This window comes from Amblyomma americanum, chromosome 6 (assembly GCF_052857255.1).
Source record: "Amblyomma americanum isolate KBUSLIRL-KWMA chromosome 6, ASM5285725v1, whole genome shotgun sequence".
In the NCBI taxonomy this organism is placed as follows: Eukaryota; Metazoa; Arthropoda; class Arachnida; order Ixodida; family Ixodidae; genus Amblyomma; species Amblyomma americanum.
In genome coordinates this window covers 112,035,443-112,059,575 of record NC_135502.1, presented here as the reverse complement: position 1 = coordinate 112,059,575, position 24,133 = coordinate 112,035,443, and the positions used below count along the sequence as shown (strand labels likewise).

General features: G+C 45.3%; 1 protein-coding gene across 2 annotated transcripts; it reads right to left on the bottom strand.

The window, feature by feature from the left end:
- On the bottom strand, positions 1 to 23,298 carry LOC144093997 (aurora kinase A-B-like). 2 transcript variants are annotated; one of them, XM_077627821.1, is made up of 7 exons: positions 23,070 to 23,298; positions 21,836 to 21,953; positions 15,379 to 15,458; positions 13,730 to 13,868; positions 11,754 to 11,902; positions 2,753 to 2,984; positions 1 to 225 (listed from the first exon to the last, which is right to left on the bottom strand). In XM_077627821.1, coding segments are annotated over exons 1-7 (825 nt in total). In that variant the 5' UTR covers positions 23,072 to 23,298; the 3' UTR covers positions 1 to 120. The 2 variants fall into 2 exon arrangements, with proteins under 2 accessions (XP_077483947.1, XP_077483948.1); XM_077627822.1 differs by lacking the exon at positions 23,070 to 23,298 and adding an exon at positions 17,345 to 17,424.
- Positions 23,299 to 24,133: the final 835 nt, after the last annotated feature.

Below are 24,133 nucleotides of genomic sequence, written 5' to 3'. Positions count from 1 at the left end.
GTCAGAAATAAAAGCATTTATTAAAAAAGCAAAGCTCTGATGGGGCTGTCAGATAAAATATGCTGCACACACAGCATGTACAGTATTTATGTGCAGGTGGGCTCCCGGCGTATTCTTTCTTCACAGTGTCTTGCACTCTACAGTGGTGTCTGCATTTGTGGTCACCCAGGGGTGACTCAGTACCTCATCAAGGGAAATTCGGTCGGCAGGCCGTGTCTTCAACAACTGTTGAAAAAAAGAAAAAGGAAGACTATGCTGAGCGCAGGCACTCGCACGTGATCAAATGAATAATACCTGTTTCATGCATGGGAAGTGCTTGCAGATCATGGAATCCCCAGAATAATTTAGAGTCCACATTTTTTTTCAAATGTGGTGCCCTCTAGGAAGCATACCAAAATTTGTCCGCTACACAACTGGTGGGAAACAAATGCATGTGGCCACTGCAGTTCCCACTACTGGCACAATCCGCTTCAGCAAGGCACCAACTGCTCATGTGATGCAGCAGGTGTGCACATTTAGCTGTTGACTGTTGTGGCTAACACGAATTGCACATGCGTGGCGTAAGCTGGCAATTTGTTTTCAGCCAGTGGGTTGCAGGCATCTCTAAGAGACTTGCACATTCCGAGTTCATAATTGCATCATATCCTTCGAAGTCCCGTTTCTCCAGCTTAGCAAAGCATTTTATCAGAATATCGAGTGGAACTATTTTAAAACAGCAAACCGAAACCAATACTATACGGCCAAAGACTGCACTCTCCTTGACTCCGTGACGACGTCACAAACATTCCTGAAAAAAAATTGTGCACAGGCTGAAACAGTGACTGAACGGTACACCATGCACAAAATGCCTCAGATGATCTGACACAAAGTGCGAAAATTTTGTGCAGCGAGTATTAGTCAACGTGTAGGCAATGTCTGCGACATCCCAAATGTAGTGTTGCCCGTGGAAATGACATGAAATGACACATTACTGCTAAACTTTGTGGAAATGACTCATGTGGCGAGGGGAACCTACAGCAAATGTTTTATTTGAATATGTGAACCTCGAGAAGCCCTCGGAGATGCTCTTTGAGAGGTCCAGGTGGTGCTTGTGCAAGTGACCACCACTTATGGTTCCAAAAATAAAGAGAAGGCCTGGTGTTGCACTGCACGCATCTGAGTGCAGCGCAATGCTATTTTTCTCCTGCAGTACTTTTCCTCATTCAATGTCTTCAAATGCAAAGCTTTGTGCTGTCACAACTTGCAGCTTGTCATAAAAGCCAATAAAATTGCAATCGCCCAGATGAATGAGCCAGGAACATGTAGTCCAAAAAACAAAAACTTCCTTCTGGATTTCTGATGCTACTGTGCGAATTTTAAACGTTTAAAGGAGACTAAACTGAGACATTAGGCGTACGGAAAAAGGCGAACTCACACACACACAGCCACCCACATTTGCGCGCACGCGCACAATTAGAAAGCACATGGGTATTAAATTACCAGACAGAAGAAATGCAAAAGGGCATAGTTCCATCAGTTAAAGCTGAGGCGGCCGTGACTGGCAAACTTTTCTAGCTTGTTTTGTGAGCAAGCACCATGACAATTTCTAAGTTTTGCTTACCTGTAGTGCTATATGCAAAAAATACGCTTCTATTTTTGTCACTTGCCAGTTGTACAACAGCCTTCATCGTCGATGTCACTGGTCTCAGATTCTCTACAATGCGCATATTAGCCGTCTGCCGAGCCACTTTCAAGCTGCCTGTTTACAAATGCAAGATGGCGATTTTTTCATTGTCTCTCATTTACTATGTTAACAGTTGAAAAAAGAAACGGGTATGTTTGGCTCCCATGATGCTGGCAGCATGGGCAAACAAGCATGAATTTACAGACAAATTTTAAAACAAGCGCGATTTTAGGTAGGCAAGCTATAAGCGAACGTCCCCAATGCCGCAACATTAGATAAACTGAGGCGCCCCTTCTAGGTTGTAGAAATCTGCAAAAGACACCAAATTCTGGTTGAGGGTATTCTTTGAAAGGATACATAACGCAACAGCATATGTGGGTATTCTCTGTAACATGTGGTATTCTCTTATGACTGTGACTGCTACACAATAACTGAATTTCATCACATCATGCTTCGGTTTCAACAGTGGAATGATGGCTGCGATGTCAAAGGTCAGTACAGGTCACATGAGGCATAAAAGCATTGATATAATATCTGCTCCATCTTTCTTTGCGATTGCCGCTCTGGAGACAGGCTGGCTTTAACGTTGCAATGAATTAAAATGAGAGAGCGGAAATTATATCGCAGTTTTTTCATGCCTCAGGTGACCAATATTGAGCTCCTTCATGACAGCCATAGTTCGTTCGGCTGTTAAAACTGAAACCAAAACAAAATAAGAAAAGAAACTCAAGTGTAAATTATTTTGCGGTTGTTGCCGAATGCACTGGGATGATCCATGCATACCAATGTCTTATATGTTCTTAAAAAGAAGAAGATAGGCAACCAAAAATTTTATGTCTACACTCCTTACGCACATTAACCTTCCAACTCCTTACCGAGACAGCAGAGTCGATTTGGGCACTGCATTAGCCTATAAACTTCAAGTGTCCAAGTGCAGCATGTCACCAGCATGTCACCAGGACGTACTTCCCAGCTAGTTATCGTTATGTGCCAGTTCAGTTTCCCTAAGCACATAGCACTGCCATCATGGGAGTGCACTAGATGTCTCCTGTGCAAGTCATCACTTGGCTCAGAGGCAACCTTGCTCACCTTTCCAATGATGTCGCGGGCATCAGCGCTGACGTATGGTGGAAACTGGACCCTTGCGTTACGAATGCGATGGTACGTCTCCTGCGTGGTCTCCGATTCGAAAGGCGGCTTGCCGACCAGGAACTCGTAGATGAGTATGCCCAGGGCCCAGTGGTCAACCTTCTCATTGTACACAGTGCCCTCGATCATCTCTGGTGGCAGGTAGTCCAGTGTGCCGCACATGGTCGCTCGCCTGCAGACCGGGTTGCAAGAACCACAATTAAAGGCCTATGAACCGCAATTAAATGCATGACAGGATGCTAAAGCAGTCTCTTTGCTTCTGCTGCCAGAGGATAAGTCTTACTGGCCGATTGGCCAGACCACACAAACAGAAGGGCATTCGGAACAGAACAAGAAAAGTGGATGGCATTGCAATTCTGTCCCAATGACAGAAGGCTATTTGCGAAATGTAGATAGAAAAACAAGGGGGTTCTGCACTGTTACTTCCTATGCTCAATATTAACGAAAATGGTGGAAAAACATGTCGACCATCTGAAATGAGGGCAAGCACTGAAATACAAAACTTTGACATGAGCACACCATGCATATTTCCCTGTGCGAAACTTCTGTGTAGACAATGCGGTTTAGAACATTTTAAAACATTAAGAACAGTCAACTGAATTCCCTCTTCAATTCTGGGTTAAGCAGTGCACCTTCAGAACTATTTGAAACCTTGGAGACCTAATGAATAAATCTTGCACCGTGGAAAAATGCTACCAACATGGCCCGAAGCTATGGTTCAATACAACAGCCGATAATGATCAAGACACTATGCTGCCTTACATAATGGCCAACACCAAAATACTTTGGGGGCACTTGCGCTCACCTTACGACTATTACTTGATAGCATTAAAATGCCCCTATGATTGCTTCATAGACATCGACACACTTGCTGCTACAACAAACTGCTTTATTACACATCATTGTCCATATTAACTGGTAATACTAATTCGTGACCCTAATTAACAATTCCGCTTGACCACCTGTTTTCAGCAAAACTACTTTTCTGTGTCACTACCCTCTTTACCAGGTCAGGATGATCCAGTCACACCGACACAGACACCGGGGTTTTTGTCGAACGGGGCCTTTGAACCTTGAGAGTTAAAAGCTGGCCATAGGAATAGATGCCACCTGTAGCTACTGGTGGCATCAATGATTGATAATAGCCAGCAAACAAAAAAAAAAATGCTGAAGAAATATATGGCTAAAGCCTCCAATTTCTTGTAGCAGAAAGATTAAAATTCCAAGAATGAAAAATAAGGAATCTGCAACATGCTGCGGGAAGCCTCCCGCATGTTAATGAACGTGACCTTTCACGCGGCAGATGTTTCCTCTGCTTCGTTTCTTCGTGCTCTGCACTCCCCAGTTCTTTGCCCATCAGTCCTTTTTCCCTTTCTTACCTCTCGCGGCTTCTTTCAATGCCTTCTCTTTATCAACAACCTGCACCACGTTCATTCCACATTTGCAGCAACTCTCTTGACAATGTGTGCTGGGTGCTTCACCTCAATGACTCCTGTCGACAAGTTTGCTTTACCTCACACCTCTCAAATTTGGTGGGAGCTTCTGTGGTTATGAGCAGAGTTGTGCAACTGTTTTCCCCAAACCACTGTTAATGCTGCTTGTGGAGCGCCAATCACATGATCCTGCAGACGTCGAACAAGTCCAGGATTCTAGAACATCAATTTTAATTGTGAGGCAACTATGAAATATTGTAAGGTACTGTTACGGAAATATTGACAAAATGGTCCATTCTTTTCATGCATAGTGAAATTATCTTTTAAGATCGTCCATCGCTTGCATAGAGTAGTTCAGATTGCCACAGAAAACAAATAGGGCTCTTTTTTGACGATAGCGAAAACGTTAATATAAAGCAAAAAATACAAGCCTGTAGAGGGGAGATCTACTGATATACCGTATTTACGCGCATAATTTGCACCCTCACATATTTTGCACAGCCTGAACATATCACCCGGGTTTACAAAAAAAAAATTTTTTTACTCGCATATTTTGCACACCGCACTGCGCTAGACCACCATCATGCACGCGGGCTCTACCTTATGGCTCTTCCCAGTAGCATTCGGCTATTCCGCGTGTTTGTTCGGAAGGGTTTTTGAATCTTTTGTGCAGTGGGCATTCGTGGTGGTGTCAGGGGCCGCTGTTACAATCGCGGCGGCACCAGCGGCATCGCCACTCGGAACGGCCAGCAGCGCTTCTAGGGAGGATCGGCAGCTGATAGAAGAGCCAACACCGCTGTTTATTTGGCTGATGCGACTGCCGGCTACGCTTTTCTTGGTGGCTGTGACGGCTTGTGCTTGGCTGTTCGGTCATGTCTTGCAATGGTATATCACAACTATACGGCAAGTTTCAAACTGCTTGTCAGCGCCTTATCACGGCGCGGAGCGGCGAAGCCAGCGAGACTAACCGCGTGCGCACAAGTTTGCCCATAGACGAAAATCGTTGTGGCGGAAAACTTGTGCGCACGTGGCTATTCTCGCTGGATTCTCAGCTCCACGCCGTGATAAGGCGTCGACAAGCAGATTGGTCGACGCTCGTGTGGTACTGTTAAAGAATTATGTGGTGTGGTAATTGATTCGCGGTTGCTTTCCTGGATGAAGTTGCGAAAGCAAACTTATGGAATTCGGAACTACCGAACAATTCGCTGGGCCGCAAGTGACGACACTGTTTTAGCGTCTTACTCAGCTTCGTGCGTGCACCTTCATGCCATCCTGCAAGGGGGTGGGGGAGGGAGGGGGGTGCGCGTGGCCTTTCATTTAGAGTGAACTTTTTTCGGGGGCCGACCAGCGTAGGGTGCGGGTCCGGGTGGTGACATATACGCAGCAACATACAATATACCTATATTGCGAGTTATGACCTTTGTGGAGTTTTTTAAGTCGCGCTTGCGAAATCAATGCCTAATTTGCGCACCCCCTTCTTAGAGCCCTAATGTCTGAATAAAAAGTGCGTAAATTATGCACTTAAATACGGTATTGATTATTACAGTGGAATCCTACTAGTATATGAAAAAAACTGAGTTCACGAACTTCCTATTGAAAAATGCACTAGTCCAGAATTTCTCGGTATGTGTTCCATTTCACTGTGACACAGATGACTTCACAGCTGCAGTCCTGGCTCTTCACATGCACAGATTGCCAGCACGTGGCACAGTCGCTGCTGGCAAGTGGTCGCAATATACGCCATGCGAAAATTCAATTTAGCATAGAGTTTCCTGTGCTACAACTGCACATGAGAGATTTACTGGAGGCGACGACGGCAGTGAGACATTTTTTTCTGCAATACCCTAATAGCCAGCACCTTGTTACTACCTGAACAAAATTTTGAAAAGCCACTCTGGTGGGTCTTCACAAACATTTTAAGTTGGTAACCATATCACACTCCTTCGAGTGCTCTCGAAGGCCACCACAAAACCATCTTTCAAAACACGCAGTGGAATAGTTTCAAAACAGCGGAAACAGCAAATCGAAATTGAAACATAGCCCGCGGCCACAGACTACAAAAACACTCATACGCGTGCTGAATAACTGCAGTAGTGACTGGAAATGGCTAGTCTTTTGATAAAATGCTTAAGACGACCTAATACAAGCCTCATAATTTTGTTAAATAAGAGAGGAGCACGTATGAATGTGCTGAAAATGTTTGAGACGTCGAAAATGCAGTGTTTCCCACAGATAACAACTGAACCGAGGCTATCGAAATGACAAACTTTAAAAATCTATGCCCCAAAATGAAACGCCGCATGGCTGCCAAACTTAACGGAAGTAATCAGGAACAAGAGAAAAGCCTACAGTACAAGCTTCATTAGAATAGGGTAACCTTCGAAAACCCACGAAACCCAACTGTTTCAACACATAGCGTCTGAACCACGGTTCGAAGCTGCTATATGTCTAGGTATGGCCACACGTGTTGCATGAACAAGGCGACTATTCTGAGCTTAGCATGGGAGGTTATCAAGGGGGTGGACAAAAAAAGACTCTTAGGCCCGTTTGTGAAATGACAAGCAACTTGAACTTAAGGCTTAAGGAGGTTTAACGTCCCAAAACGACTAAGGCTATAAGGGACGCCATAGTGAAGGGCGCCAGAAATTTCGATCACCTGGGGTTCTTTAATGTTCACTGACATCGCATAGTACATGGGCCTCTAGAATTTCGCCTAAATCGAAATTTGACCACTGCGGCCAGGATCGAACCCGTGTCTTTCGAGTCAGCAGCCGAGCGCCATAACCACTGAGCCACCATGGCAGCCAGCAACTTGAACTGTAGTTTGCCTTCTTACAACTTTCGTGAGTTTAAGTTGTTCCTATAAATACTCATTTAAATACCTTCAATTTAGCATCGAATCCCAATCTCTTCTGGGCCACTGTGGCATATATCTCCTGGAGAGACTGTGCTAATTGTAATGCATTTACTTGAATGCAACGAGAGTTTTTTCCCATATATTTTCCCCTTAAAGTCTACCCTCGCGTTATAATCGAATACCGCACTTCGATTGGCCTAAAGCAGTGCCGCGGTGCAGCCATTTCAAACAATCAGCTTGGTTTCCGTTTCTGCAGTTTTGCGATCTTATTCTGGCAACATGGGTACCACGGAAGCCATATCCTCATCATCCAAAGTCAAAGTGTTGTTCTCTGTCATTTTTGTGTTCGTTGTGACCTCGCGCTCAGTTCGTCATTGCATTGTGTTCTTGTGGCGTCTCTCGCGGTGTATTGATTCAGTGTGCACGATGGCAATGCGTGGTGCTCAGTACGATGGTCGTTTTAAGAGAAAAGCGATCCTGTTAGCTGAAAAGGTCGAGAATTCTGTGGCAGCCCGAAGACTTGACCTCAACGAGTCAACCATCCGCGGATGGCGGCTGCAGCGGGAGGGGCTTTTTAACTGTGCGCCCGAGCACAAAGGATTTCGAGGGCCTCGCCACGGCCATCACGTCGAGCTGCAGAAAAAAGTGGCGGACTTAATTATCGAGCAGCACAACCGTCTCATGGGGGTCAGTGTCGAGCTGATCCGTTGTAAAGTTAGACATTGCTCGGGAGATGGGAAGTTAGAGCATCTCGTGGGTGGGCCCAAATTTCATGAAGAGAAATGGATTCTCTCTGCGGCGAACAACATCGATTCGGCAGAAGTTACCGGGAGACTTTGATAGCTAAAAGGACTTCGTTTCCAAGAACTCTGCCTCCTAACGCGAGGAAGATGAATAAACATGTTGGCCACGATGTCCATTAAAGATACTTTGTTTTGTGTCCTTAAGCCTCGCGTTACATTCGTGGTTTTATTTTTCCCACAGGGCAGCATGTAAAGTCACCCCTCGCGTTGCATTCGAGTAAATACGGTATGTTGTCGCCTACCAAGCATTGCACATGCATAGCAACAAGAATGCGCATGCACATACATTTTTCTATTTTCCGGTGTGTAAGTCATGCTTTTTTTCTCAATTTTCCATCTGTGAGTCATATACGCTGAAAAATCATGCACTGCCACACGCCATCTTTTGGCATGACCTGCAACTAATATGAAGAGGAAACCAATGCTTCTCAGCCCACTACACCTCTGCCCTCGACATCTAGACATAGACACGATGGCCTCCAGTGAAGACACCAAGCGCAAGCTCAGTGCCTTGCTGGACATTGTTTCAGAGTCTGGCGTCCTAACCCTTTCGGCATCAAATTGCTCACTCATTCACTCACTGTTCTTTCTTACTGAATGTGATGGCACCTTGCGGTGGCCCACGGGTTAGGGCGTTCAGCTACCGAGCCGGAGTACCTGTGTTTGAACCCAGCTGCGGTGGTCGCGTTTCGATGGAGGCGAAACACAAAAGGTGCCCGTGTGCTGTGCGATGTCAGAGGGCACACTAAAGATTCCCAGCTGGCCGAAATTATTCTGAAGTACTCCACTGCAGCACCCATTTCCCTTCTTTCATTCCAACCCTCCTTCCCTCATGGCGCAACTGAGGTATCCAACGTGAAGCAGGACAGTTACTGCACCATTTCCTTTGAACGCCGCCTGAGAGGAGAAGGAGTTACGATGCAAAATTCAAGTTTTCTGCCATTGAATGTGTGCTGGAGAATGGGATCCGGGAAGCAGGGAGACTGTTTGACGAGAGCAATATTATCCAGGACTGGCGTAACTCAAACCTTGCAGGTGCAAATCTGCAAGAGCACCCCAGCTGACAAAGCCAACAAAAAAGAAAAACCACGCCATAGGAAGAAAGCATCCTGGCCAGTGCTCGAAGGTTGTCTGCACACGCCGCAAGAGTAGTTATCTTCATCACACTTTCCGACGAAGGGGTCCTCAGTATTTTTATAGCACTCACAGAATGAGGTGTGTATTATACACTAGTGAGACTTGATGATTATGGATTTTTATGGCGCAAGGGCATCTATGGCCAAAACAGCTACGGCACAGGGTATTTTCGATTACTCAAGGTGGGGTCAAAGACTTATTTTCCAAGCATTTCACCCCTTACTAGCCGAGCACCAGGCCAAGGGAAAGCTTGTACCCATTGCAGCACCGGTGGGTACAGGGCGGCACGGGAGATCGAACCTCGCACGTCGAGGATGCTCAACCACTCAGCCACCGCTGCGGTGCTAGTGAGACTTGTGTGAGGCTTTTTGAGAAAAACTGCCATATGCAGGGGGCGCAACTTATGCACAGGTGCAACTTGCAGACTGAAAAATACGGTAAGCCCATTAGCGTTGCCCCTCTTTCAGGTCTAATTTTGTTGTAGCATTTTTCAGGCAGAGATGTTGTGAATGCTCACATCACAGGCTCACACAATGTTCTCTTAGCAGAGCACAGCCTCGGCTGGCATCTGTGCATGCACCAAGAAGGAAAGCCATTACATGCAAGGGTAATTCTTGAACTCTTACCGCTCTCCTAATACAGCACACACAGGAGGATACTCCATGACAAAATGACTGTCATTTGTTACAATCAAATCAGCTAAGAATTAATTGCCAAAAAACAAGGGTCATGCTTTTCCGAGCATGAAATAAAGGATTCACTACAGAGTGCCCAATTCAAGGCGGCAGATAGGACATCAAAGTTGTTGAGCAGCACACCATTCTTGGAGTTACGTTCTCTTATTTAACCTGGGATTTACATGCCAAGAAAATATACCTGACACTCGTTTGTAACTGGAGCAATATCGCTAACCCGCACTCTTCTTCCACAAAATAAACAAATATATCCCACATTGTTTGCCTAGAAGTTATTACAGTCTTGTGTGGCTGACCATTAATTTAAACAAAATTCTAGTTTTAGAGAAAAAGGCTAATCATCACATATTGAAACGAAAGCTCCACTTTCCAGCCAGGCTTCACACGCCTGAGGACTGGGATTCGAACCCGTGGCGCCACGAACAGATCAGCTTCGCTGACCAGTGCACGATAGCATTATGCTATCATCGCAGCCGATCACGCCTCATGTTAAACTGCACCACACTCACACACTGTGCATCACACATCGTCATCTTCATCAACTTCCATCTGCGGCGCGAACAGATCAGATCAGCTTAACCTCGAACAGAGCTTTACCCGGTTCCAATTTTGTCGCCAGACGTGCCAACGACCCAGCAAAGGAAAACCATGAGCCAGTCAGGCTAAATACATGCTTTCGCATTTTAGCTGCGTTAAAACCCTACCATCTTTTTGTTTTGACACTGATCTCCTACCCTACTTTCTTCAGCTGTATAAAATTCTTCGAATAAACCATATGTATGACAACAGATTTTTGCACCCAATCATTCATCTGCTTTAAGCAAGCTTTACGGTTTTATGGGCTTTAACATCCCGAAGAGACTCTGGCAATGAGCTGCCGTAGTGGAGGGTAGTACACGAGCATGTAGCATTTCACCTCCATTGAAATGTGACTGCTGCTGTCAGGATCAAATCTGTGTCTTTTTGGTCAGTAGCCGAGTGCCATAACCGCTGTGCCATGCCAAATTTTAACATTTGTACCAGCAAAGAATGCGTAGGAACCTTCATAGACAATGATGCTCTTGATGGAAATGCAATGCATGGCATATTGTCATGTAGTGGTAAAGGCAGTCCAGGCAGTGAGGAAGACACTAAAAGAAAGCGTCCGAAAGAAACTGTTATTGGGCTATCTGTGCTCACAATGAACCGAATGACTCGGCGGTGGCGAAAGCATCAAATATGCTCAGTGGTCGTTGGTGTGCCCGCAGCTCTTGGTTGTGCTCAATTTAAATCTGATAGCACATTCAGAGATATGACGTGCAAAGTTACCACAACAGTTTGGAACAACGCAGAATTGGCTCTGCCTGGATGCGATCAATCTAGATGAATCTGGTCACGTCTTGCATCACGAAGTGATAAAGCCAGGTACTGGCAGATTTGAAGAACAAACAAATAACGAGTAAAAAGATTCACGGCAATAAAGGCATGCGTGGCTGTCAGCAAAGTAGAGTATCACCATACACCCTGAACCCAGCTTTAAAAACCTATTCCATAATCAGCCTCATTTATTTTCCATCTTGTAATTAAGATGTTCAACTGGGTTATCACAATACACTGAAATTTAGAGACATCACTTGCGTAGCTCACTGATGAAGCATGGCGTGAAAGTAGATTAATGTGTTTTTACTTTTACGTGCCAAAAAACTGCCATTTGCTATGACATAGTAGAGCAAAAGGCCCCAGATTGATTTCAAATAGTGGGATTTCTTTAGTGAGCACCAAAGACTCAGTACAAAGGTGTTTTGCATTTTACATCTGTTGAAATGGAGCAGCAATGGTTGGAGATGAACCAAGAGCTTGTGTGCTCAGAAGCACACAATGCTATGGCCACTGCGCTGCTGTGCCAGGTGCACAACAGGAGAAGCAAAGACTCGCACAAAACAAGGCTGGAATAGAGTCTCCTTCACAGTCGCCGACCCCCTGGGTACAAAGAAATGAGGCTGCAAGTTGGAAAAAAAAATTGGTTGATACACTTACTTAGAAGAGGGTGCGTGTACGGACCAGCCAAAGTCTGCAATCTTGACATCGCCATTGATTCCCAGGAGCAGGTTTTCGGGCTTGATGTCCCGGTGGATGACCTTTTGGCTGTGACAGACCTTGAGAGCGTTGCACAGTTGGTAGATGTACTGCACAAGAGGAACGGGCCCATAAGAACCACAAGAGCAAGGCAACCTTGCCCTGTTGTTTTGGACAGCACCGCGAAGTATGTCGTGGTGGCTTTTATTAGTGGCTGCAGAATGGTCTCTCTGTCAATGGGATATCCTCAACCTTCAACACTTAACATTGCTCAAATGCTGTTGCTGTGGAAATATACTACAGGAGGTATGAAGTAGGTGACCAAGCAGCATGGCTAGCAGCACTAGTGGATTGCACGAGCGAACAAGCCACCAGCAGTGATGTGCTTCTTCGATGACCGACATTAGAACTTGGGACCTTTACTGCAATAATATTAAGAGCTCTTCTGGTCCATGTTAAATCTAGCAAAAATTTTCTGCCCATTTGTAATAACTTTTCTCAAAACGCCACTGGCTTGGCTTTGTCCGGAGAGGGCAGATAATGGCCATTACCTGCATAAAACGGCAGCAAAGTGGTCTCTATACACAACAGCGCTCTGTGCACTATAGACATACACGCCAACAGTCTAAGAATGGCCCAGAACACTACAGATGAAATGACACCTCACTGCTTGGCAATGTGTTCCAAGTCACAATGTAGGTGACGGACATTGTTCTGCAGAACAAAAGGCATCTGCCTCTGGCAGGTGGCGGTTAAAATCACTGTTCTCAGGCTTTGTGGCTGTTGAACACACGTTTCGTCTTAAGGTTTAAGGGGGTCAACGTCCTGAAGAGACTCTGGCTATGAGGGATGCCACAGTGTAGCGTTCCAGATAATTTTCACAATGTGCGGTTGTTCAATGTGCGCTGACATAGCACAGCACACTGACGTCTTGCATTTTGCCTCCATCGAAATGTGGTCACTGTGGCCGGGATCGAACATGAGACTTTCAGGTCAGCAGCCAAGCACCATAACCACTAAGCGATCGCGGCGGCTTGTTGACCACGTCTCTAGACTGTTAAGCCCCAGTGTAAGCAACATAAGTAAATCCATCAAATCAAATTTTGTTTCAAGTACTGGTGCTGCACTTTGCCACCTCAAATGCAACCCAATGCATTGCTAGTCTGACTTACACAGCTGTCTGGTGATGAAAAATGCATATATATGCATTCACACATACTTTTGTCAATTGTTTTTGCGGGCTCCGTTTTCTGAGAATTTCCAATTTGCAGATGGCCTATTTTCATTTCTGCCTGGCCTTTGCCCTGGTCCTACGTTTTGTATTCACTCCCTGATCTCACGCCCTTCCTACTTTTGACATCCGTCAGTATTGAAGTTGGGGCTCATTTGCCCTCATAGTTATGACTGTTGTCCACAACAATAAGGCTATGGAAACTAATTATGGCGCACAGTTCACAAGCTCAGAGAATATGCACAAGCTATGCAACAGGAGATTATAAAGGGCTCAAGAAGAATCCGAACCACAGTCGCCTCCAACGTATACGAAAATCTCTGCGTGCAGCTGTTTCCACATCAAGCCTCAACCACCGTCGGAAAGCTAATTTCTATTTATACTTTTTGATCTGATAACACTCTGTGGCGATGCAAGCCAGTGCATGTGGTTAACACAAAGCAGAGCCTCGTTCGTTGTGGGTGCAGGATACAGCTCCAAAGAGAGAGGGCACCATACAAAGGGCCAAGCTAGGCTGAGCTCTGGCAAGCCCGAAACCGTAGAATCTGAAACAAGAGGCAAATGAAACAACAGACAGCGAACAACAATACTTAGCCTGTATGGAAGTATGTATTGTAAGTAAAAAAAGTTCAGTTTAACAGCACTTTGTCTCATTGGGATCACCTAGAAGACATCACAGAAGCGCAGAAACAGGCAGGGTGCTTACTGTAGCAGCTCTCTGGTCGGTGAATCTCCTTGCTCTGGTGAGGTGGCGGTACAGCTCCCCCTGGGGTGCATACTCCAGGATGAGGTAGACACGTGTCTCATCGTGGAACCAGTTGTACAAGCACAGGATGTTTGGGTGCCTGCATCAGGGACGCCATTTTCCACCAGTTGTTTACCTCTGCAGCTAGCATACAGTTGCAGCTAGGGAACCTGGGTGTGGCCATTCCAAGCGCTAAATTCAGTTTGGGAGTAGAAATGAACCAATTTTACAGAAAAACTCCAATTTGCAGCAACATGCAGCAGGTTTAATACAATGGTGCAGTTTGGTGCGAACAGCATGGCATTCCCATGACTGGCCTAATGAGTAATACTAATGAGGAAATTTCAGATACCTTTCAAAAACAAAGCACCACACTTACCAAATGAATTAAAAGGCCAAACGCATTCATCGAAAAATAGCAAATGCCCAAGGGCATACAATACAAGAATCTTTGTGCACTCAAAGCACAAGTGCAATCTCAACACGAATACTCCTGTATGGGAGTAAAAAAAAGGGAGTAAGCTGTCGTCCAGCATGCACCCTTTTTACTCCTTTCTGCTTAGAGTGTGGTGACCGTACCGCTAAGCAAATCACTCGCAAAAAAACTCATGACACCAAATTCAAATGCTTCTTTAACACAAAAGCAGCAAGCATGTATGCCCAAGTGTGCATAGGAGTCAATGCCAAAATGGCTCAGGAAGCAAGTGCGGTGTGACATCAGAAGGAAGACTCCGGCTTCATTGGGTTTAATGTCGCAAAAAGACTCCGGCAACGGGGGATGTTGTGATGAAGGGCTCCAGTATTTTTAACCACTTGGCGTCCTTTAACATGCACTGACATCGCACAATACACAGGCCTCTAGCATTTCGCCTCCATTGAAAGGTGACCGCCATGGCCGGGATCGAACGCGTGCATTTCATGTCAGCAGCCGAGCACCATAACCACTGAGCCACTGCGGCGGCTTCTGAAGGAAGACTCAGAACTAAACCTCACTCAAGAATGCCGTTAGGAATAAGCTAGTGACATACCATTGTTCACCTTGCTTTACTTTGACAGCTTTCACAAACCTTGAATGCGTTGCACATACTAGTAGAAGAGCAATGTTTTGCAGCCCCGAGCTACCGCTATAGAAAACATGATTTAATCTCATCAGCATTGAAAGGAGAAAAAAATGGGCGTGTTCAGCTCCGGTTAAACCTGGAGCGACGTGACAGCTACAGCTCGCCGAGTGGAACTTGGTGACGTGACCAGCCACGTGACAAACCATGTGACCAGCCACGTGACAGCGTGGTGGTGCAGCCACAGGGTGGCGGCGTCGCTACGCTGAAGGCTTGAAATGCTACCGTAATGTAGCTATTGCTACAGAGCTCTGTAGCAACAAAGCCACTTAACACTAGCACGATACACCCGTCTAATGCTTCAATATCTATTCATGCTTCTCCATTCTGTGAAATATGATCGGTCCAGACTCCCGCCATTCCAAGCTGTTGATGCCTGTGTCGGCTGTCTTGCTTGTGTTCAGTTTCAGTTATTGTTCTGAATGAAGCAAGTGGTGCAACAACCTTCATGCGTCAAGTGCCATGCAGTGCAATATGAAATAGCAGCCTCACCTGAGGTGAGACTGAATCTCGATCTCCCTCCGCAGCTGGTGCTCCACGTTGTACTTCTGCAGCTGCGACTTAAACATCACCTGCGTGGACATTTTTCGCAGTTCTTTCACGGGGACTCTTTGTGGGCTATATGTGTTTTCAGAGCAAATCATAACCAAGAGGTTGCGATCTCTGCCAGCTACCAGCAGCTCTTGCTTTGCATTGCATTGGTGGTGAATACTCTATTGTAGTGACACCAGAACCCCCATTCTCCTGCTAGCTAAAGGAGTTATCTGTTAGACGAGAGTCATAACAAACATGCATGCCTCTTCAGAACCTCCTACTTGTCATGCGATGTAGGTGGAACCTGGAAAAGGTGTGCTTATGCGAGTGGAGTGGGAGCACAAGAGCACACAGCTATCACTGCCCCTTCTTTGTCGAAGAAATAAGTCCGGGAGTTGGCCATTGCCTTCGAGCGCACAATGGCATGAAGTGCATAACCTAAGTAGCAAGCCAGCTCACTTCGTCTCTGGTTGCAAATTTGTTCCGTCGTGACATGAACCATTGAGGCCGTCTGGCATGTTGGATGATGCAGTGCAAGTGGCTACTACTACACCAGCTTTTAATTAAATAACAATGAAATAGACACATATGGATAAAGAGTAGCATCGTAGTAGCCAGTTCAGAGACTTAAATGAGTTGTAACAAACCAACAGGAATGCCGCAATAGGTACGTTCAGTTGCCAAGCCAAAGCTGGCCTACAGCTACATCACAGACCCTACAAGCAGCAATCAACAATGTGGAGAGGTCATGTAAATGGTAGAACAGGGACTACTGTAACCTCAGAAAAGTACAAGCCACAGCTCTTGCAAATGGATAGCAAACAGGAAAGTGAAGCTTAAACTTAACTTAATAAAGACAGCTGTTGCCCAAACTCTTTAGGTGCCACTGGGCACTTCTACTACAGATGAAACCTTCGATAAATTATCTATGTGGACTAAAAAAAAAGCAAACTGTTTGTGTACATGCCTGCGACACAGCAGCACACAGTTGTGTACAAAGCGTCCCGGTGGTCGCAACATCACAAGGTGCTTCAGGTAAGGTAGGACCACAGACGCTGCCAACTTTCGACCTGCAAGCAGGCGAAGCTCCGAGAACCACCAAGCTTGCTCTAGTGAATTTAAAATTTGTGATCAGTAGCTTACACTCTCATGGCATATGTTAGCGTCAGGCTGGGGCAGATGCAGCTTCTTTTCTACTAGGAGATTGTCCTAGGAGATTGTCCTAGTCATGCAGCATTATCGTCCTTTCAAGACAGTGCACCAATGCACTCATGGCTTACACAGCCAGCTGAAAATGCTCATTCTTTCTTACAGTGTTCACCATTGTAGTTAGCACATGCTCTGTACTGTGCCTTACAGGTTGTAGTTAGCACATGCTCTATACTGTGCCCTACAGCCTAGCACCTTGGATATATTTGCTTTGCAGTTAAACGTAGCCAGGAAGTATGCCAAAAATAAAGCGAGAAAAAAAATTTTTTTAAATTGGTTTTGAGAGAAGGAAAGGGTGCACTGACTTTTCAGTGGGCATCAAAACCATGCCAAGAGGGAAGGTATGAAAGATGGAGTAAAATAAGAGAAAGAGATGGTGTAGAGGAGAAGTCCAAATAAATTTCGACCACCTGGCGATCTAATGTGCACAGACTTTCTAAAGCAAACGAACACCTTTTCCTTTTCACCTAGATTAAAACGAGAATGGCTGCTGGGTCTGCATTGAATTCAGGATCAAGTGAGGGGCAACGGAAGTGCTACGCTGCAGGACTTCTCTCTGCATGCAATGTGAGCATGGGAATAGCAGACATCATCCTAGCCATTGAAAATTGTTTACTGTAGTCCCCATGGCACCACTGAATATATCACTTTTTTCAATTTTGAAGCATCATCTTCAAAGCTGCCGAAAGTGTTATAGTAACTTTTTAATCGTTACCTTCAATTTCCATGTGGCTTGGTATCCAAACCAATTTCAGATGTCTGTCGAGCATACACTTCCATCATACCATGAAACTCCTACCAAAACAAAAACAAAGCACCACAGAAAATTTTTAGCTCTAAATACCAGGGATTAATTTGCAAAAAAAGTGCGCATTGCTCAGCACTGTTCAATGTGCCACTTGGCAAACAGCGTACATATGTGTTTCATTACATTAGTTTGTGCACAGCTGTGACCATGCATAAATTGCAGTGATAAAAAGTGCCGCTTGCTTTCAGTCATTACAATCTCTCAAACTGACACAAAGATTGAGAAATCAATTATTTTTTTCAAACCTGCACACAGCATCTAAAAAATAAAAAATATGTGCAGCCGCAGCACAGTCTTTATGCAGAAAAAGCCGCAGTTTCACTATCTATGAAACGGTATGTAGTGAGCCGAATGCACAATCCAAATGTTGCGAACACTTGTGTACTGAATGTCAGGACCTGTCAGGCTGTGATCATATAATCAGAACTGCCTTTAACTCTGAATGCTTCCATGTGACCAAAGATAGTTCCTTAGCACAGATAAGAAAGGCTGCTATCACCTACAAGTTAGGAGATTGGTTTGGTTTATGAGGGTTTAACGTCCCAAAGCGACTCAGGCTATAAGGGACGCCGTAGTGAAGGGCTCCGGAAATTTCGACCGCCTGAGGTTCTTTAACGTGCACTGACGTCGCACAGTACATGGGACTCTAGAATTTCGCCACTATCGAAATTCGACCGCCGCGGCCGGGATCGAACTCGCGTCTTTCGGGCCAGCAGCCGAGCACTACAAGTTAGGAGAAGAAAATGCATTTAAAGACAGCTGCCCATGGAAATACTCTGAAAAGATATGACAAATTACCTACGGAGCTAGCTACAAGTAACGCTGCTATATGTGCAATACAACTTATACATGTTTGAAGTTTGCACGTTGAGGAATGCATAACCCCCTATTGGACATTTTCTTTCGAAATTGGTGCCGAAATGATCATTTGGTACCCCTGCAGCAATCTGTTAGCAAACATATAAATCCTTTGGAGAAGCTCTGCTTGCCTTAAACCATTTGTTGGTTTGCAGACAGATTGCAGCATGGGTGCTTAATGATAATTTTGGAAAAAAAACATGTCTGCTAGGGGGTTCAAAGCTGAGGTCTCAAACTACGGAACTAACATATATCGATGTAATTAACAGCATCATTTAGTGTCCTATTTAATTTGTATGCGCTGCTTGTTTTCTTTGCTGCTGCGCTCTTGAATGAATGTACTACTTGTTTCATAGTGAAACGAGCACTGGTATACAAATAAGATAACACAATTCTTTAAGGAAAACAGCAACAAGGGCACAAGGCCAGCATCAGAAAAGAGGCAATGAAAAGGCTGATTACCAACTGGACTTTTCAATACATTGCTTCAATAAACACCCAGCAATGCTTGCACATAAGCTCACAGGCCAAGCAAGGAGGATGCAGCAACAAGAAATCAACAAAAGTTCCCCTCTTGGGCAGTAAAAATAACACCTGGGTCAAGTATGCATCACCTCTCATTACGATAAAATCACCACCACTATCATCCCCATCATAACTACTTCCACTGCAGGACTAAGGCTTCGCCCATTAACCCTGAACTCACCCTGTCCTACATAATATTACGTGCTTCTGCAACTGGCCTGGTCTCAGAATACAGGAGAACAGGAGCAGGTTTACATACCGGACCAATCCAGTTGAGACTGTGGGCATGCTCTGCTGTTAGAAAACAAATAAAATTCAGCACCAGGACGATGAGATTAGGCCAGCTGCAGAAGCCATGATTAATAGGAGGAGGAGGAGGAGGAGGAGAAGAAATTTAATGGAACAGGAGAGGTCTGCCTGGTTGTCGGCCTGGCGTGCTACTCCAGGTGAGGGTGAAAGAAGAGAAGAGTAGAGAAGAGGATGGTGAAAAAAAGAGAGGAAAAGGGAAAAAGAAAGGGTGAATGGTGAAATCAAGCACACTCATGCACTCACAAACACAAACACACACATAATTGTCAAACAATGTCCACCAAACCAGCGTCTCTTAAAAACACTAAAATGCTTTCGTCTCACACAGACCCGAAGCCGCGTCCCTCGAGGGTCTAAGGACATGCTCCAGGTGCACGGGGCCATCCTGTCGGAGTCCTAAAGCACTTAAAAGTGCCTCGCGATGATTGTGGAAGAGTTGGCAGCTGGAGATCAAATGTGGCAGATCCTCGGGCACACCACATGTGGGGCACAGAGGGCTCTACTTGATGCACCAATTTTATGTAAATAGGGTTTAGTGAAGGCAACGTCCAGGCAAATTCGGTGGAGGCAATTTTGATCACATCTAGCTATACTGCGTGGCATGCGAAGTCACAAGTGGGGTCAATATGAAGAAGGGGTCTATATTGATGCTGCGGATCACACCACAGAGAGTGTTGCATCTGCAAGATTTTGTAGTTAGAAGCCTCGCGCCATCATTGCGATAAAATGGTATAGGTAGGAGCAAGGTAGTGTCGCTATGGGTCGACCGCGCTGCACCATCAGCGTGACCATTGCCTGCAAGGCCACAGTGAGCGGGTAACCACTGCAACACAACACGGTGGCCAAGCTCACAGGCCTCGGATTGGAATCTGTTTAAGTCATCGACGATTGGCTCCTGAAGGCTCCTGATGACTTTATAGATCCTAATGCAGCACGAAAGTCACTGAAAATAACCCACGCTGTTGGCGGTTGTTGGAGAATGTAAGTAAATACTGCTCGCAGGGGCAGCCAGCTCGTTAGCAGTAGTCGAGGTGCGGTGACTCAGTAACGCCGAAATTGTGGTGCGCGTTGACGGAACCCAGACACCAATCGCTGATGAGACGGAGGTGACAGAGCCATCAGTGTAGATGTGACAGTACACACTGTATCATCGATGAATGTGTTCAAGAGCAAAATATTTAAGTGCAGGACCGGGGCTGTTAGTTTTGCTTTTGATGCCAGGAACTGTTGTTTTGATTTGCCATACTGTATACCTCCAAGGTGGGGAGGAGGACGTGTCTAGCATGCTAGGTAGGCATCAATTTTATCACTCAGGATGAAGTGGCTAATCTATTCGTTAAATAGGTTCTTGATGTCTTCTTGGTGCATCTTTTTTGCCAAGCATGAGACCATGCGTGCATGTGCGGACAGGCAAGCGCCGACTAAACATTGTTAATAAAGAAGAAATTCACCAAAGCGAGTACCTGTCCCACTTCTTTTCCATTGCTCCCCGTATGCCTTTCGTAACGCTTTTCCATGGGTCATTATGAAACCTCGCAGCTTGTCACCTCAACAACATTGAACATAAAGTTTTTATTAAAAGTCTGAAGATAGGTGGCACTTCGCAGCTATTGAGTGCAGGCCAGAGGGTGCAATATTTGATACCCAATGCCCTTGCACAACATAAAAAAAAAAATTATAGCCAATTTGCGTAGTTAGGCCAAATGCAAATGAGGTGTGCCAGTAGTTGTTTTCACTTCGGTTCCGGTGTTCAGATCCAGTGTTCACGGATAGCAGTTGGACGGCGTTAATGACCATATATGTGGAACTGGTCATTCCGGTACCAGACACCTTGTATACAAAACCTTGTATACAACATAGGATCATGAGAAATACCTGTAACGTGGTACATAAAAATCAAGAAGCATCCTGCAGTCAGGGCTGTGCCATCCACTGCAGTTAGACATAAGGAGTCCTTACTTCTTGAAAACAGCGCCATATGCCTTAAAGGAACCACGAAATGATATTTACCGATGTTACGAAAAGTGCACAAGTGATCAGTATTCCATCACTCATCACCACACCAAAAAAATATTTAAGCTAGCGAGCTTAATACTAAAGATATCAGATTAAAAATCATGCCCCCTTTCAACCCATACATGGCGGCCTACCAAAACAAAAAAAGAAAACAGGTCTGCACTGCACCTTGCTACGCCCCATCCCGCCTACAGCACTTTAACACACCCAACAGAAAGGCTCGCCCAGATTCCCCACTATTTCACATGAGTAGGGGCAGCTAAGAATGTGCCAAAGTGTTGCCCTAATCAATTCTGAGCACTAATATTTAAGAATTATTTGTAAATTATACGGTCCACCGAGAGCTTTTAAACTTGACTGGAATACTCACAAAAACCACCTATATAGGTTTGTTGCTTTAGAATATGCCTATGGCAATCATTGCAGGGCCCATTTAAATGATACCAGTAAATGATAAATGAGAGCAATGAAAGAAGACACAGCAAGGTAACTGGAAAAATCCATCATTGCACTGGAGTGTTGCCTGCGCCAGAAACATGCAAGTTTTCATTTGTTCTTGTGCCACCATTGCTGTACTAAACTGACAGCTTCTATTTGCGCATCAGTTTTCTTTTCATATTGTTTTCTTGTGTCCATATTCGTCATATGTCCTGAACTGGTGCAAAACTTACTATGAACCCTGGAACCCACCTTAAGAGCCACAATGAATTTTGTCTTCTTTTCTCGGGCGAGGTACACGTTGCCAAACTTGCCCTTCCCCAGTGGCCGGCCAATCTCGAAGTCTTTGAGGCACCACTCCTTGACAGACCTGCAAGTAAAGAAAAAGAACACACAGGGCTGAAAGTGCTACTCCAGCAATGCCACATTCTGAGCATTAGACCAATCAAGAAACCCATGCCACTACCCTGGAATTTCAATGACAGCACTACACTGCACTGCTCCAATTAAAGATCAACCATCACATGTACAGATGCAAACACAAGCAAAAAAGCACACAATTTTGTTTGTGAATGATCCCTGCCCTAGCAGAAATCAAGAACTATAGTGTCTTCACGAGAAACTACAGGTTCGACAACTATTAGCATGCACATGCCAAGCCTCCGAACTTCTATTAGGGCATGCGTAAACAGGGGTACAAGACTACTGTATCCGTTTACTTCCGTTAACTCTTGTGCTTATTGGATAGTTATACATGTTTGCTCCACGAAGAAATAGCGCATTGCTTATAGTTTGGTCAAGCATCAACAGTAATGACTTCCTGACAAGTTGGTGACACATTCTGAATTGACAGCGTGAAAGATGAGACAAACAGAAGAAGAAAAAAAACCGCAAGACAAGCCAGCAGGGGCGGATTTATAAAGAGGTGGGGGAAGGGGAGCGGACGGCTCTTCCCACAAATACAGAAATTTTACAGACGAAAATCATGCTGCACCTCACTGTTCTGAAGAAAAGTCGAGAGTGATTGATGGGTCACTTCAAGAGACCATAAATCCCCCCCCCCCCCCCCCCGAGAAAAGCGCTGCCTTGCAGTTTTCTTTGTTTTTCCATCATTTGCACTACTATTTCAGTGATGACAAGCATGTCCAAGCAGCCAGAGCCTGCACAGCCACCTTCCTTAACACTCTGCCACTGCACTGAACGCTGGTGCACGCACAATCTGGCGCAGAAACACTGCGCACGCAAAATGTGACAGAGAAGGCCTGATAATTGGCATGGCAGGCGAACAAGCCCAGGGACAACTGCAGTTTGTTGATAACTTGGCATAGCCGTGGTGTCATGCAACTGCAAATACAATTTTCTTTGTGCCGGTTATATGTCATTCTAACGTTGTTCAAGGCAGTGCTTGTGAAAAAACATTCCATTTGGGAATGGTCCGACGCCCAAGAAAAGCAATACCGCGCCAAGTCCTCTGAACGATACTCACATGACGATGTTTCCGACAACCGTAAAGAATATCAAATTGAGCTTGGCAAATCCTCGACAGCCGCAACAAGAAACTTCAAAGTCGCACAACACACGCAGGTGTCACGGCGACGGTGTTCAGCTCTGTTCAGTGCCACAACCTCGAAGTTTTTCACAGAACGCTGACTGCTGCCCGCAACTACCGCAACTGGCTCGCCGCGGAATTTAAATTCGCGGACGTGCGAACGGCTGGCGCAGTGCATGAGGGCGCCGCTTGGGCACGCGTTATTCAGCGGCGTCTACGACTAAATCGAACCAATTTTAAGTGTAGCACACAAGTTAACAACAAAAAAAGAACCTTTTTATTGTTTATAAATATTCAGAAATAATTTAAACATTTTAGCGTTCGATTTTTAGCGCTTTTTTTAGCGGTTTCGGTTTCATTAATTTTTTATCTGAGACAGCGTAAGAATGGCACACAAGACTCCACGAGTTTCGTCCTCCCGTCCTTGCGCTGTTTCAAGTATGATCGGTGACCAACAAGGTGACCAAACCTGTTCCTTTTTTTGGTTTGTTTTGCGCGCGTAGTGCAAACTGCTAATAACTCTATGCTGCTAAGTGCTACTGCTGTTATTCACTAATAATTTCAAATTTGTTGCCGAGTTTTTTCGAAGGTTTTCGCGAAGGGAAATGGCGCAGTATCTGTCTCGCATATCGGCGGACACCTGAACCGCGCTGTAAGGGAAGGGATAAAGGAGGGAGTGAAAGAAGAAAAAAAGAAAGATGTGCCGTAGTGGAGGTCTCCGGAATAATTTCGACCATCCTGAGATCTTTAACGAGCACTGACATCGCACACCATATAGGTTGTTGTTATTAGTGGCTATTAGTAAAATAACTATGGAACGAAAAGATGTTGCTAGCCGCGGCATCTGCGATCGAAACCTGAAGCACCTGAATTGCGGCTAGCAGGAATAAAAGGACACGCCGCGGTGGCTCAGCGGGTATAGGCGCTCGACTACTCATCCGGAGTTCCCGTGTTCGAACCCGACCGCGGCGGCCGCGTTTTTATGGAGGCAAAACGCCCGT

Excerpts from the sequence above, each read along its gene's own strand:
- LOC144093997 (XM_077627821.1), bottom strand. Across the intron at positions 13,869-15,378 it reads GAGATTCAGTCTCACCTCAG|GCACCCAAACATCCTGTGCT; the intron begins GTGAGGCTGCTA and ends TCCCTGATGCAG. Across the intron at positions 226-2,752 it reads CCCGCGACATCATTGGAAAG|TTGTTGAAGACACGGCCTGC; the intron begins GTGAGCAAGGTT and ends TTTTTTCAACAG.